We start from the raw sequence: 16,388 nt of genomic DNA, 5'->3' as shown, positions 1-16,388 counted from the left end.
TTGATCAAGAAAGACATTATTTGTGTCTAAATATAGCACTGTTTCTAAGTCAGAGAGCCTGCAGTGTTTCTTACAGATACGCCTGAGCAGTTTCAGTAATAACTTTGATAGCAGGAATAGGTTTCTCCCCCTGCCCCCTGCAGCTACAGCTGCTGCATAAAGCCTAAGTATACACCAGTGCCCAGCTGCAGAGCTTGAGTTTGAACTTGTAACCTCCAAATACAGGGAGTTCACCTCATTAGTGCACTAAGTTAATTGAGTCAGTGCTCTGTCATCAAGATCTTCAAGTTGCCCTATTCCCTGGGATGCAGTTTACTGTGAATGTTGACTCTTTAGTCATATTTAATGCTAGACCTGCTCCAGTTATACCATATTGCCACTAAAAATAAGAAAATGTTTTTTGAAAAGGGTAGGAAAAGATGAATAATCAAAGGAATTTTGCTGTGTTTTGTCTGACTGCACCACAGATAAAGGACAGTTCCAGATTAAAATATACATCTGACACATAAATGACAATTTAGCTAAAGGTAATGTTACTTTCCAGGGTTTAGTCCCTGCTTTTAATGACATTTCTGAACTACTAGATTTATAGAATAAAATTATAAAAATCTCTGCTACTTTCATTATTTTTAAATGTAACAGAACTGGTAACACAAAGCTCCAATAAGTCTTCATCTAATGGTTATCTGTCATGTCTTATGCTATTGCAGCTCTGGTTTGATTTGTGCTAAAGGACTCAGGCAACAGCTTGATCCCCCTAACTGCCTCACTCTCATGGTATTCTCAGTGGCTGTCTGTCATGAGGGTCATCTGTTGATATAAATAGAGGCAGCTGGTTGTGTACACCTTTCTGGACTTCCAGACAGATGCATAGGCATGAGGGCTCTTTACACTCATATAATTAATCTCTTAGCCATTAGAATTATTGTTTTTTGTCATTTCAGGGTTTTCTTAGTGTGTGTTCTCACTAAACAGTTCTATTATTATTTCTTTTACTTGCTTGTGATATGTTTGTGGCTTTGTAGAGGTGTCTGAAGAAGCAGCCAAGCTAAAATAGTTGCAGGTTTTCCTAGCTTTGCACGGATGTAAGCTGTCACTGGTGGTTCAAGACCACAGAAGGAGTTAAGTGTTGGGAGCCAGGGCCTCTATCCCTGCAGTAAGTTAATGGTAGGAATACTTCACAAACGCAGCTAAATACAGGCTAAATATTTGGATACTTCTTTGCATTTGGATCATGGCACTGTCAGTCCAAATTCAGTTCTTTGACAGTATTTATAAGGCATATCTTAGTCTGACATAAACCAAACAAGGCTACAGATGTTCTCTCTGCGGAAAAGGCTTTATTTGTGCAAATGCCTTGCAGTTGGCTCCTTCTGCATGGGCCAGTGATCTAGAACCTAAGGGTCAGAAATCTCCCCCAATGACTACAAATCTCTAAGTATTTTTAATGATTTCAAGGTGGATATTCTCACAAATGTGACATGAAAGGATCAGCAATGAACTAGTTGTGGGGTACTCCTTAAGGGAAAGAACATGGAAAAAACTTACTTTCAGAAGAAGTGTCTGAGAACTGGAGAAAACAGAGATTAGGCTTCAAGAAAGGACAGCAGATGGCATCTGATTTGAAATCATTTGTGGTCTAACCAAATCTGTTGCTCCTATGTACACCAAATCTTTTCTTATAATGATTCTGACATGACATATTTTATTGGAGAGGGATTTATTAAATGTTTTGCAGATGGAGGAGTTGACGGAAGGAATTCGCTGGGCTTTTATTGACATGTTGGAAAAAGAAAATGACTGGATGGACTCTGAAACAAAAAGAAAAGCTCATGAGAAGGTAACAAATATAAATGTTGAATGAGTAAAATCCAGTTACAGTAAAGATCTGACTTGAGCGACAACAGAATGTCATGGACTGTGCTTGCAGTTCCAGTTAATTACTCATCATTTTGTTTGTGAAGGCACATGTGCCACATTTGTTTTGCTAGAAGCTGAGCTGTCTGAGCTCCTGCTTCTCTGAGGAAGTTTTTTTTCCTACCTTGTTCTTCTTACCTTGCCTCCATATTTCCCCATCTGGCTCTGGCTGATGCAGACTATGAGCTTGTTTCAGATTTACCTGTACGGTGGCTTTTCTTGACAAGGTCTTCATCTTGAGTGGGATATCAGGGACACAACAATCTACAAACAGAAAACAGTGTCTAAAACATCTGGGGCAGCTGAGGGTGTTTGCTGTGGAGATAGAGGATCCAGCCTAGAAGGGGATATGAGAATAGTCCAGGTTTCATACTTTCTCCAGTGCCTACCTTGAAAGCCATCTTTTAAGAGTGTAATGGCCATCACAGCTAAACATTCATTTCCCAATAGAATAATGCCAGTTACGAAGTGCTATGATCAAGGATGGCATTACTGGTCCCCATTGCTTTCAGATAGGGGGACAATAGGATGCAGGAGGTAAAGGTAAAGGCAGGAGGATGTATTCAAAGCTTCCTTTTCACTCTCTTCCCACATTTACAGCACGTGATGTGTGGAAAAAAAGGTTGTCCAAATGCAGAGCTCTGTCCCTAGAGCAGCAACTGGAAGAAGAATATAAAAAGCCAAGTGGAGGGCATTGTGTAAGTCTGTGTCCTTGTTTGTTGAGGCAATGGGATATCAGTGAATTAGTAAGAGCCCTCTTTGAAAAAATTGACATGCAAGGGCAGCTGAACTGTTCGTGCTTACTGTGCTTGAATGAAAATAGCAGTGTTTTGATTAAAAAGCAAACACGGCCTTCAAAGCTTTTTAGAAATTCTAATGAAAAGGTTATTGAGACATTTTATCATTGGAAAGATTTAGATTTCATATACAGCCATTTACATTTTATACAGCAGTGCTCTTCATATATGTGCAAATGAAATAGAGCTGCATAAATGCACCAATAAACTCTACACCAAGAGAATAATAGTAAAATGCCATTTATTTCCTACTATCCTGATGGTAAATGGACTGCAGTTATAACTTCTTACTGGCTGTTATGCTTGGTTTTTTTACTAGAAATACCCTTAGAAATATAATGATCTGTAATTTAGATATTTGTTAAAATTGGTGCAAAATAAGAGCAGGAAGATTTTCTAATAATTTCCTTGATAAGGATATTTCTATATAACAATCTGCTTAATGATTTTGTTCAACATTTGCTACCTGCCTTTCATTAGGGAAACAACACAAACATTGCCACAAACTAATGAACTCCCTAAAAAAGCTCTCCCTTTCCCATTTTAAGGAGGGTTTTCATCAGAAGGTAGGTTAGGTTTTGGGTCAGTAGAGATGCTGACACACATTTTGGAAGCTTATGGTACTTTACTCCCAATTTAGGCATCTCCCTGAAGTTTCTGAAGTTGGTGGGGTGAGTCTGGGCTGAATAATGTAGGACAAATTAAATTCAAGAAGTGCAGCAAAAATAATACTACAAGCCATACTACTAGCAAATGAATAGCAAATGCTTTAAATCCATTCTCACTGACTTGAACAACCATTTTATAGTTTACTGACCTAGGAACCAGGTCAAGCTTGTAATATACAAGTATTATGTAAGGTCTTAGATGTTGTAGCAACAATTATGTGGTAGCATGTACAACTATAAATTTAATTTCAGATTCACAGAAACAGCTACTTGTTTGGAAGAAAAGAGTCTAGAGAGACATTTTGGTAGATTTCCAGACACAGAGTGTGTGCATATTTATTAAATATTATTTATTGCTAATGATAGATACTGGAACGCTTGGATGAGCATGTTTCTAATTCAAGAAATAGATTACTACATGTATGGTCACATAATTCACTAGGGAACTCTAAAGTTTATAGTACAACAGACACTTCAAAATCTGTTACACTGTTCTAATTAAATCTCATGAGCCCAGCACTTTATGCTTACTTTTTTATTATTTAAGCTTTAATAAAGCGGCACAGACAACATGAATTCTGTGGCAGAGATTGGTTGACTAAAAAACCCCCCAGTATTACTTTATTATACAGATCTGTAAAAGTGATGTTTCTTTATTGATAAATGTCATCCACATGCTGGATTCTGCACTGAGTATTGAGTAACAGCAGGCACCAAGTGTAAGTTGGGAGGGGAAAGGCTGGAGAGCAGATCTGCAGAAAGGAATCTTGTGGTGCTGGTCAGCAGCAGGCTCGATGTGAGTCAACAGTGTGTGCCCTGGCAGCCAAGAGGGCAAACCCCATCCTGGGGTGCATCAAACACAGCACGACCAGAGGGGATCATCCCACTGTGTTCAGCACTGGTGCAGCCTCACCTGGGGCAACGAGACTGGTGAAAGAGCTGGAAGGAATGTCCTGTGAGGAACGTCTAGGGAGTTTGGGGTGTTCTGGTTTGGAGAGAAGGAGGCTGAGACACCACTTCATTGCTCTTTACAGCTTCCTGAGATGGGGAAGTGGAGAGGGAGGTGCTGATGTCATCTTCTTGGGATCCAGTGACAAGATGTGTGGGAACAGTTCAGAGTTGCATTATCAGGAGAAGTGTAGACTGGACATTAGGAAGCATTTCTTTACCTAGAGAGTGGTCGAAAACTGGAACAGGCTTCTTGGAGAGGTGGTCAATGTCTCAAGCCAGTGAGTGTGTGTGAGGCATTTGGACAATGCCCTTAACAATGTGCTTTAACTTTTGGTCAGCCTTGAAGTGGTCAGGCTGTTGGTCTAGATGTTCCTTGTAGGTCTCTTCTGACTCAAATGTTCTATATCCTATTATATTCTATTAAGTAAAGAAAGGAAGTTATTAGTTAGGTAAACAATGTCTTGGTCTTTCATGATTTCATCAGTAACTGTTACATTATCCCTTATAACAATGCCAATTAGAGCTCCTGCCCTAAATGCTGTGGCAGAACCGTATGTTGCGTGGAAATGACCATAATTCATATATTTTGCTTTTCCTCTGTATTTTTAATCTCATTGCATTCTTGAAATGTTCGAGTGCTCTGAAAAGAAAAGAACTGCAGAAACCTGGTAGTGATTTTGTTTACTGGGCCTGCTGCATGTGACCTATTTAATTTGTCTTTAGCTGTTTCTTTAACTAAAGGCATATTTGGATCATTAACAATTTTTTTACTCATTTCCTGAAAGAAGAGTAAAGTCAATGCAGGATTTAGGTGTCTGTATAGTGATCATAGAGAGCCTTGTGGTGATTGTATCTTTAGAGGGCAACACTGTAATGTAAATGACACGTCAGTTTTGAAAGATAATTAATTGCAAATCCTCTCTGTGATTCGGATACTCACTGGTTTGTGTTTTCTCCTTCCTGTTTTCTGACTGATGCCCACCTTTCTTTTGCACTTGGCTGAGGCCAGGTTTGTATACCTGTCTCTCAGCCTGATGCCTTGCAATCAAAGGAACCATCGACCTCCAAAGGACTTACAAAAGACCCTCTGGTAGAATCGATTCTTGAATTTGGCTTTAGGCAGCTTGTCAGCTCAGTCTAATCGCCAAGATGTTTCTCTGTGACTGTCTTTGTGTCTGTCCTGTTGTTTTAAGTTACTCAGAGAGGACACTACTAATTTGATGAGTCAAACCATGTTAAAAGAATCAAATCTGCTACTCCAAGAGACATAGGGAACAATTGTCTTGCAGCCTTGATTTCTGAGAATCATCCCTTTAGCCCTTGTATACTTCGGAGTTAAGGTTTTACACTCCCTTTGTAACAAAACAATATAATGAGATAACATCTAATAATTTACCTCTATCCTTCTTCCGTTCCTTCCTTTCTGTAATTGAAACATGAATTTAATCCAGAGCATCTGAAGGCCAATCTTACAAAAAAGGTTTTTATCACGGTTAGGTGACTCTGCCTTTACATGCAGTTCTCACCTAGCTCTCTGGATGGAGCTCACGCTGCTTCTAAAGGAGCTCGAGTCGGAGAGAAGCGTTTGGCTCTTCACTGTGATGTTTTCTGTCCTGTCCTTCCTCCTCTGCTCTATTCAACCCTTGCTTTATTGTACTGTATTTGACTATCATCTCAAATTTGCTTGAAGTGTGCCTGTTAACCTCCCGAATTTTCAATGGAGTTCTCTGATAAACAAACAAACAAACCAACAAAAAAAACCCTGAAAGCTTCCTCTTCTCACCCTTTTAATGTCTCACTTTTGTAAGGGTCATTAAATTTTACCCTCATTTGAGGAACAGAGACATTATTCAACTGAGTGCAGCTCCAAGGGTGGGTCTGGCAACAGTCTTTGAGTATGTGGTCTGTGAGTTACCAAAGCTGAGCAGAGAGATCCCTGGTCAGCTGCCCAGGCACCTGGTGAGCTCTGTGCCACCTTACAGCCTCTGAGAAGGATAGCAGATGAGAGGTGTGGGGAGAGAGAAGGGATAGCCATTTGTTTCCCTTACAATGAAGGTGCAGATTGCAGCCAGCTACAGCAGCCAAACAGTACTGACAGCTGTGTTTGGGCATGGTGGGCCACAGGGAAAAGGGAGAATCCACAACTGAAACTCCATTGACATAACTTGTGTGATGAGGGCTCACATCTTTAAAATGATAATTTATTGCTGCTTCTCTTCAAAGGATAATTCAGTGGAAGATCATCCCTCAGATGTTAAATTATTCCCACTCCTGGGCAGGAACCATTATTTTATTAATCACTCTTTTTCCTTCCTGAAATGCCCTTTGTGCTTGAGTTTAACTGGGGGCTTGAAAAAGACTTGTACACAAAAGCCTTTTTTCTGAAAGGTTGTGGTTCTCTCGTAAAATATTCTGTTAGGATATGGTAAGAGAATAACTTCCTATTAGGAAGTTGTTGCTTTTTTTTTTTTTTGCTTTGCAGTACTATTTTTAAAACATGGATGATAAACCAAAAAAGCTTGTTTTTCCTGTAGTAAGATTTTTCTGTAATATTATTAACCTCCTTAGGTCATGGAGCACAAATCCCAAGGTCACTGTGCAACCATATTTTCCCTACTGAACTTGCGTGCTGCTTTGCTTTATTTCTCTCTAAGGAAGTTGTATATGCGACATTTGTTTTCTTCACATCTCTCTGAGTCAAGAGGAGCACAGGAAAATACATGGACAGTACTCAGCTATAGGTGGCTCTCTCGGGCAGTGTTTGGTGCCTTTGTTTAGCCTACAGGGTTTGTTCTGCTGCTTCAGAGAGCTATAGCAAACCTCCCTAAATAACACAGTGTAATTTAGGCCAATAGCCCTTAGGAAATCAAGAGCCATCTGTACAAGCCCCGATTTAACAAAGTATAGGTAGTTTACAGGAGGTAGGTGTCCATGGGTTCTCCCACTGAAGCCATTCGTTTCTCAGCTGGAACTTACTGGCCGTATCCAGCCCTGCAGTTTATTATCTGAGTCCCTGCCATCTTTCCCAGTTCTCTGTGGTCTCTCGTTCTTCACATTTGGGTGATTTCACTGCCATACTGCTCAGACCAGAGGTCCAATGTCTGCTTCGGACAGTGGCCAAGCATTAGCAGATGTTTAGAGATAAATGTAAGGACAGGGCAAGCATAAAGGGACATGTTCCTGCTATCCCTTCCTGGCCTCTGACAATCTGCAGCTCAGTTGTTTCCTGAGCCAGAAGTGGTCTCTTTGTATTTATTCATATTTTCCTGCTGTGAGTTTTTCTAATGACTTTTTGAACCCACAACAACTTTTATCATCTGCAACTTCCCAAAGCAATGAGTTCCACTGCCTCACTGTGCTCTGTGTGAGAAAGCATCTCTTTTGCTGGTCTGGAAAATGTCACCTTTTCCTCCCGTGTTCTTGTAGTGGGGAAACCAGAGAATCTTCATTGACTGTTCTATGCTTGTTCTCACTTTTGCTCCTGTATAACCTTGGCACAAGAAATACATGCTGGGAGAATGGAGCCTCCTGCTTTTCTTCACAAAGCCTGTCCAGGGCATGCACTAGATACAGTTCTGAAAAATAACATTTCATTAAGACCTGAGGCATGCCCAGACAAAAAGGCCAGGCACCACAGCTTCAAGAGCTGAAATTAATCTTGCTCAATGCCATGCTAATTTTTCAAAAAGATGACAAATCATCCAATCTTGAGAGTGGTCACTGGGTACTCTGCAAAAATTAAAAATGCCTTTTGTTTCTTGTGGGGTTTGTGGACTCATCCTATGAAAAATAATGTGAAAATATGACAGAGGACCAGCCCTGAGACTCAGTGCCTCCCTTATTTCAAGTAGGCTTTTTCAGGAATGAAGGCCAGCACTTCTTAGAGAACTTCACAAAGTGTAAGACTGCTTCAGAGCACTTACAGAAGCTGCCAGACACACTTCAGAAGAACTAAGAAAAGAGGGAGAAATTTCCAAAGGCTCTAACTGCATTTAGACACTTCATTCCTATTCAAAAGCCAATAGGGCTGACTGCTGACTTCCAAATTTACTGGTTTTACTAGAAAGTTTGATTCACATATTCTTGAAACAACCTTGTCATTTCTAAACTGGAAAGTGTACTTTAGTTGAGTGCTAATGGAATCTTGGCCACACTTTTCCTTTGTGGAAGCAAGCGTTCTGAAATTACAGAATCACAGAATCAACTAGGTTTGAAAAGACCTCTGAGGTAATCTCTGTCTGTATTCAAAAATTTAAGGTTCTGCTTGTAGTTGCATTGCGAGGAGCAATGAGCAAGTCTCCTCATAAGGTTGAAATATATCGGAGTTCAGAAAAGGCAGAGTCACTACTTACCTAGTTTGGAATTTGGTCAGGATTTTTAGGCTACCACTCCTGTACCATCACTGAGATAGCTGTTTGGAAAATGCCAGTTTTTAGAGTGATATTTTTTCACCTGAAAGATACAGAGAAGGTAGGGTACTTTCCTTCTAGAGCAGAAGTGTTCAGTATTTTTCTCTGAATAAATATAGGTCTTTGCTTTCCATCAGATTAACATTGCCTTTTTTTTTTAAGTCAAATATTTATTTCTCACCACAAACTTTAATTTTTGAAGAATAATCTCTCACATCCTGAATTTAATTTAACCTTCTCAGGAGGACTGGGCTTTCCTGTTCAGTAACAACAGGAGATGTTCTTCTCCATTGGCCAGAGTTGAAACTAATAGCCATGGCATGTTTGCTTATCTCTTATCTCTGGGGTTAGATTGCTGCTGTCAGCTTCTCCCTTGTTATCTGGCTGCTGCTACTGCTCACTCAGTTGTGCAGGGATGTCAGTTCCATTAATAACCTGAGCACCGTGCAAACTGATAGTGGAAAACAGGTGAAGGGAGAGGAAATTGTATTTAACCCTGATCTCACAGCTGTCATTTTTCAGACTCTGCCATGACTCCATAGGGCCAGAATGGGTGTGTGACATCAAAACACTTGTGACAAATCTCATGCTTGAAATAGAAGAAGGGAGAGAGATGGACAGACACACCTGCAGATGCTCAGGGACCAGAGTGAATCTGAAGCTTTTGTGGCAGAAATGCAACATGAAAGCATTGATATGCTGAAAGACAGATTCATTCTTCCAGAGGGCAAGAGATTCTCCACCACCCCTAGAAGTCTCAGACAGTTTCAGCTTTAACTTTCGTTATCTTCTTTTGTTTTGATAAGTAAACCTGTCTCCCGTAGAGGTACAATTACAAAGACAATGTAGTTCCCCAGCTCAGCAGTAACAGATATTGAGATATGGGAGACCCATTCTCTGTATGGAGAAGTCTACAAGGGCACGTTCAGGTTTTTAATTAGCATTCTCTGTCCATTTCCGATAAACGTGCATTTCCTGGCTGTGGTGATCTCCATGTCCTGTATATTGCTACCTGAGCCAGTTTGAGTAGTGTTAAAAGGAGTCTCTGCCTTGTCTGGTCCCAGCTGTATCTAGACTGAAGCTGAAGCTCTCTTGTGAAATGAGAAATGAAAAGGGAATTTTTCATGTGCTTTTCGTTATTAAAAAAAAAATAATTGCCCTGCAAGCTTTGCTTAACCTTGAAAATATTAAATGAATATGAACTGATGCAAGCAGAGGCTAAGGTCAGAAGTTGTCACTTTCTGGAACAGGTTATTCAAAGTTTTGCACAGAACTGAACAAGAAACACTGTGGTAAATCATATCCCATACAGTTGTGATGAGGAGAGAGCTTCCTTGCCCTTTCCCGGTCCCTGGGGCTGCCCCTCTCTCAGTGTTTGGTGCACTCTTCATCACACTGGGGGTTTTGGGTCCCTGGGGACTTTCATTTTACCAGTGCTGTGGGTTTTGTTAAGCTTGCTGCTTGCCCAGAGCTAATACAAAAACAGCAGAAAAGATTTTTGCAGCAAGGTGGATGTTTTTCTAGCAAGAGGTGGCATGAAAGTGGGAGTCTGGGTCAACTCATGAGGTGCTTTGGGGGTGAGCAGTGAAACAAATCCAGGAAGGAGTTTCTATTAAAAATGCAACATAATAATTTCTGCAGCTCACCAACATAATAAAGTCCATCCAAAGGTGTCTTTTTTTTTTGTGCTATTGCAAATCCTTAGGATTCTGGTGCAAAATTTATTCAGTAAGAATATCTCAGGTAATTTCAAAGCACAAAGAGAATTTTCAGTTGGAGGAGTATTTGGCTAATGCTTTTTTGTTTTAAGACACAGTTGTATTAAAAAATATAGAGTATTTCCTGAAAATAAAGACATGACAAGGTACGGCTTTTTAAAGTGCCAAGTGTGTGTCCAGGCTTAGCTCTGGTGCACAAGCTGTTAGAGCCCTGTCAAAGGCAGTTTAGCAGCATATACCATGAGATATATATATACCAGCAGGATGCTAATGGTAGTCTGTGCCTTCAGACCACAACACTTCTTCTGGCTTGTTTGACGTGCAGCTGGAGGAGCTCCTAGCTGTCCACACATAGGCATGTCCTAAGTGATCCACAGGTGTGCAGAGGGGAATCCAGTGCAGAAATCCCCATGCTGGAGCAGACTTGTCACTGCTGGTGTGGTGCCATGATGCCATAGCTGAGTCGTTTGCATATCTGGACATCATCCTTTTTTTCTGGACCATGAGCATCATTTCAGCTCCACTGAGAATCCAAAGACCCTTAAAACTGACCAAGGTGCTTTGGACAGGAAGGGTGTTATAAGGTGTTAAACACATCCTTTGCCAGGAACTTGGTTGTTGTGGTCTGCAGTATAAGTGCTCTTATGTATTGTATAATCAAAGATGAAGATATTTTATGTGTTTCTTTTATACCACAAAGAAAGGTATTTAATTTACAGACTTATGATTCTGTTAATGAAAGACAGAATTTATGTCTGTTATATATAATATTCTGTACAAAATAATGGAATCATCATAATTGTCATACAGAGGTTACAAATGGAAAATGGCATTGAAATATAATGGGCAAAGGACTTCTTTTTCCTACCAAAATTAAAGCAAAGCTGGCAGCAGAATGGGTTTGGAACCAAGATGGTAGGAGAAAATAGGAGTAGGTCTATTAATTGTACTGCTGCATTGAACTGAGGAGTTAACGCTTGTGAAAATATCACAGTCAATTAGTATATTTATATCAGTAAAACCAAAATAAATATACTAATTTCCCACTTTCTGTGACTTGGTCCAGTTCTATTGCTAAAAAAAAAAAAGAAAAGATAATCTAATGTGGGATTAGTTTAAACTGAAAAGTTAATTAGTTAATTCCAGTGAAACTATCATCACAGTGCTCGAACCAGTGACTGAGTCTTTGTATTCCAGAGAGCCAGAAGCGAAAGGGATTTAGGACAGGAAAGAGTGTCACTGAGGTACATTGTTGTTTTTTCTGGCTCTTCTGTCCATGGTAGTCCTACTAAACTTTTAAGTGCTTGTATCTTTATGCTTAGTAATAGCAATATTGCCTTGCTAGATAGTAGCTATTATGACTGAACATATAATCCCAGTGAACAGTTTGCTTAGGAATTGCTGTGTCCCTTTTCCTCTCAGTTTCCTAGTATTATAATGTATTGTATGGTATTTTAAGAGTATTAGATAGTATTTTCTTGTCAGTAAGTTTTCTCTGAGTGAGGCTTTGGTTTCAAAACGTGATTCAGAGGAGGAGGTAACTAGTGTATCACATAAGTCTTCTCCCCTTTCCCACATCGTGTGTCCCCAGAAAATTTCTTGTGCAATTCCAGCACTTGCTGGGTCTTTCCATGCAGTAGTGAGTAATTCAGCTCACTGATCTGGTGGAAAATTGGCTGGGGAAATATTTGGTTAGATTCCTGCTGTGGTAGTGAATTTCACAGAAAGCAGTCTCACAGAAAGATGTGGCAAGGAGCTGAGGCAGCCTTTGGAGACTGTGGGTGCAAGCAGCATGAGCAGAAGTATGGACAGAGATGAGAGGAACAGGGAAGAAGAGTGAGGACTAGCGCATTTTTTCATTTGGCAGCACAAAGCTGTTAAATAGACTCATCTGGTTTTGAAACTACAATGTGTATTTAACTGAAAGCAATTTTATGTGTATGTGATGGGTGTCATTACTCACTTAAGTCACTAGATTTATTTTTTTTCCCCTGGCCTCAAGCTATTACAAGAATGGAATGAGAACTGTATTTTCTGTCTTCATAATCAATTATTTTAGAGCATTCAAAACAATTATTGTAATACATAGGGGATGGTTATGGTGCAGTGTGAGGTGGTGGTATGTGAATTATTATTAAATGAAACACTAGCTCCTGAAGTCTACTCAGTTTCTATTATTTTATTATTGTGACATGCAAATAAAAGAGGACAGTTAAAGCCAAGGTTTAAAAATAAATAGTTTAATGATTATCTATATTCTGGAGTATGGATTACAGACAGTTCACTGCAGATCAAGTACTGTTAAAAATTGCCATTTCAGGCCAAGTGTTCATGTTTGAATTGACACTTCACTTTTGATTGTATTTGACAATGTGCAAATCCCTGAGATTTCATGTGGCCCCACAAAGGAAATACTATGCATCATTAAGGTGAGCCCAGTCTATCTCTCACTCAAATCAGTGGGTCACTTCTTACTGACATCCGTAGGACTGGGCTTTAGCCCTGTGTTGGAACTTTTCTGTGTTTTGCCAAGATCCATAACTCCATTTTCATAGTTTTTCTATACATAAGACCTAGTTAGATGCAGTGATATTTATGCAGCAGTTTTACCAGATGGCTCTTGAATTATCTGCTTTCAATGAAAAATGAAATGACCAGACACGTACATAAAGGCTGAATTAATCTTTGTAATTAAATGGAACATTACTTTGCCGTGAATGATTTTAGCTTTCAGAATGTATTTCATGCTAATTTTTCAGTGAACTGTAATTGTATTAATTTTTTATATATTTAGAAGCTTGAAAATGATCTTCACAAAGTTATTTTGAGTCAAGTTGATATACAGAAGATCTGTGTCAGACTCATAAAACTTTGTCAGGGGTGAGATATGTGTTGTGTTTTTTTTTCTTTACAGTAAGTACAATATGTCAGTACTTAGTGTTGCTAGCATATAAAATATCCAGATCATACTCTGAGTGGCAAAAAAGGCTCTCAAATGGCTCGCAAACTTGGTTGTCAAGTGAGAATTTGAATAGAATGGAAACTAGGATGCTTTGGAGCATTGAAATACCTGTGCATTCCCACATTGGCAAGTTGTTAAGTCAAGAGTGAAAGGTCTTTTATTATATTGTCTCAGTAGTAAACTGAATAGCAGCGCTCTCATTGTGACAGAAAGACACACTGATGATAAAATCTCAGCTCTGTTGAAGTCAGTGGGGAAACTTCCATGCGTAATGAGAGGTGGAGGGAGTAATCTCATTCTGGGTCCTCTGCCTCGGAGCCTGCTCTCTCTGGCTGCTGGGCTGGAAAACAGTTATCATGACTTACTCTAAAGTGAGCTGCTTCTCTGTGTCACCCCCTGTGAGAGCCTCTTGCTGTCAGTGACAGAAGAGTACTGCAGTGATGAGTTTTCTTAATTTACTCAACAGCCCAACATAGGCTGAGCACTTAACAATAGCTGGGGGAAGTACCCCATCACTCTTTTTCTTCCTGTACACGTGGCTATTTAATATGCAAATTAGAAAAAGGAATTAAATGAGCCTTTAAACCATAAAACTGTGCATGGTGTGTTTATGGTGGATTCATGTGCAATTGCCACATGGCTGGTTCCTGTACATTTGTCACATTTCATTTGAGTTCCCTGTATGCATATGGATGCCTCTGGGAATGCTGGTCCCTTAAACATACTTTTAATCTTATCAAGGGGAAAATACTGACATCATTATCAAAGAGCAAGCCAATTGTAGAAGAGATTTCCACTTCCTTGTGCTGTATAAATAAGGAGTCTTCAAACTGCTGTTAAATATTACACAAGTGAACAGAGAAGATAGACACAGAAACAAGACTTCCAACATGCAAATTCAGAAACCTGCTCCCAGTATGATACTTTCTACCTTGTCAGTTGTGTAAATAAATTGGGCTGTGTGTGGGGCTCAGCTGAACAGGTTTGCACCTGATGCAAAGCTCCTAGGAGAAATCCCAATTGGAGGGATTATCGAGGACTTCAGAGGGCTTCCTGTGTCCTCTCATAGGTTTTGCTTTGGCCATAGGAAACATTTTCCCCAACCAAGAGCCACACATCCTTCACTATCAGCATCACCTTTGTCTTATCTGCTCAGATCTCTAAACCACAAATATTGTGATAAGAACTTTTAAGTAACAAATGCAATAAAATAACATTTCCCCCTTATCTATCTATCTATATTACAAAATACAGGCAGCTTTAGACATTGATAAAGCATCAAAGTACAGGAAGCAGCATTACCTTTTGAGTTTACTTTCAAAAATCTCTCCAAGACAAACTCTGTTATTTACTAGGGTTTTATATAGCCTTTATAAAAGAATACCTCATAGTATAGTAGTGCCCAACTATTTTATTCTCTTGTTTAGAAATCTCAATTTCATGTCACAAAGCAAAAGTATGTGTCACCTGACAAGTGTGCCCAGCTCTCCTGAGGCAGTCTGGCTGAAGAACTCTTCCCATCTTCCTTTCCTAATGCAGCAGGGCCATGAAAAGAGTAAAGGGTTTAAGTGTCAATAAAGTAAAATTTAAAAAAAGTTAATTATATGGTTACTTGTGAGATTATGTGATTATATTTGATCTTTAGTTCAACCTATGTCAGACCAGCTATTAAGGAGCCTGGAGGCATCATCTTCACCCTTAGAGATGCTTGGTTAAAGAGTGAGGTCTAAAAGGGCCAAAACTTGGCAGTCCCAAGCTGCTGCCCTCAGGGGGCTGCTGTGGTAGAAGAGAGTGAGAGGGATGTGGCAGATATTCCACAAAGATCCCAAAATGTCCATGTGGTGGAGATGGACATTACTTTGGTAACAACCAGACAATTAGCACCATGTGTTTAAGGGCAGAGCCCATCTCTCAGCAAAGAAGCACTGCCAGATCTAGGCTGGCTTTATACTCTTTGCATTTACAGCCAGTGAGGCATGAATTTATTTGCTTCTATTTGGAAGACAGTATACGAATTAAGAGCGCTTTTAAAGGATGTAATCTAGCTCTAAACAAAAAATGTTCTTTTATATGCCAAAACAGGATCAAAAATTTTTGATCGACATTGTGCTGACTAAATCGTTAATAAAATGCTGACACAGTTAATCTTTACATTTGATTTAAAACCACTGTTGATTTTTTAAATGTTGCACTATAAATTGTTTTTAAAGGGTTTATTCTTCATCATATAAGTCAATTTTTAAATTAAATCTGTTTAATTCAAATCTTAAGGTGTTCAATTAAGTAGATTCAACACAAAGGTTAATGTGATTCAGACAGGTACTCTGGAACTCATGCAGAACATGAGATTCACCAAACTCATTTAAGCAGCTGACTTAGCAGAAATTAAAATTTATGAGTTTTGCTCTTTCCTTTTTCAAGGATAGTTTTAACTGGAATTAATACATGGAAAATGGTAAAGAAAATTTTGTGGTTCCTTGCAAAGTTCAGTCAGTTGGACCCGACACCACCACTAGGAAAAAAATTAGACACTCCTGATTGCTTACAAACTTGCAGATGAATAAAAAGCTCCCTCCCCAGCTTTTTATTCTCCCTCCTCCCCACAGCATTTAAAATATCTTGAAAGACTGCTAAACCTTCTGGAAAACTGAGAAAACATTCTGTTGAGAGGTTATTTGGCTCATTTCATATTTCCCCGTTCAGCATTTTTCTTCCATTGCTTTCTTTATCACTAGAGCAATTTGCATGACAATGGGATCTTTCTTGCTTAAGAGATCATCTGCTCCTGCTGCTAATTTCCTACCTGAAGTTGTTGTGTCTGTTTGTGACATCTTAATTATCTCAACCACAATTAATTGTGATGTCACAAATGGAGGATTATGACCGGATTGGAAATGAGATTGAAAAATTGAAGGAGTTTGAAGCAAAGAGGCCTTTCTTCTTGAAAAATAAAAGAGGAGACAGAA

At 39.4% G+C, this 16,388-nt stretch overlaps 1 protein-coding gene across 1 annotated transcript in view; it reads left to right on the top strand.

Annotated features, from left to right (window-relative positions):
- Window positions 1-16,388, top strand: part of PHEX (phosphate regulating endopeptidase homolog X-linked) — a 98,709-nt gene that overhangs the window by 46,812 nt on the left and 35,509 nt on the right. Inside the window, exon 12 of the mRNA XM_008922343.3 lies at window positions 1,739-1,840. Within this exon, the coding sequence (XP_008920591.2) occupies window positions 1,739-1,840 (102 nt within the window). The remainder of the gene's footprint in view (window positions 1-1,738; window positions 1,841-16,388) is intronic.

The sequence above is a fragment of the Manacus vitellinus genome, unplaced genomic scaffold (genome assembly GCF_001715985.3).
Source record: "Manacus vitellinus isolate BGI_N305 unplaced genomic scaffold, ASM171598v3 scaffold_7_pilon, whole genome shotgun sequence".
Classification (NCBI taxonomy): Eukaryota; Metazoa; Chordata; class Aves; order Passeriformes; family Pipridae; genus Manacus; species Manacus vitellinus.
This window is presented reverse-complemented; position numbering and strand designations above follow the sequence as displayed.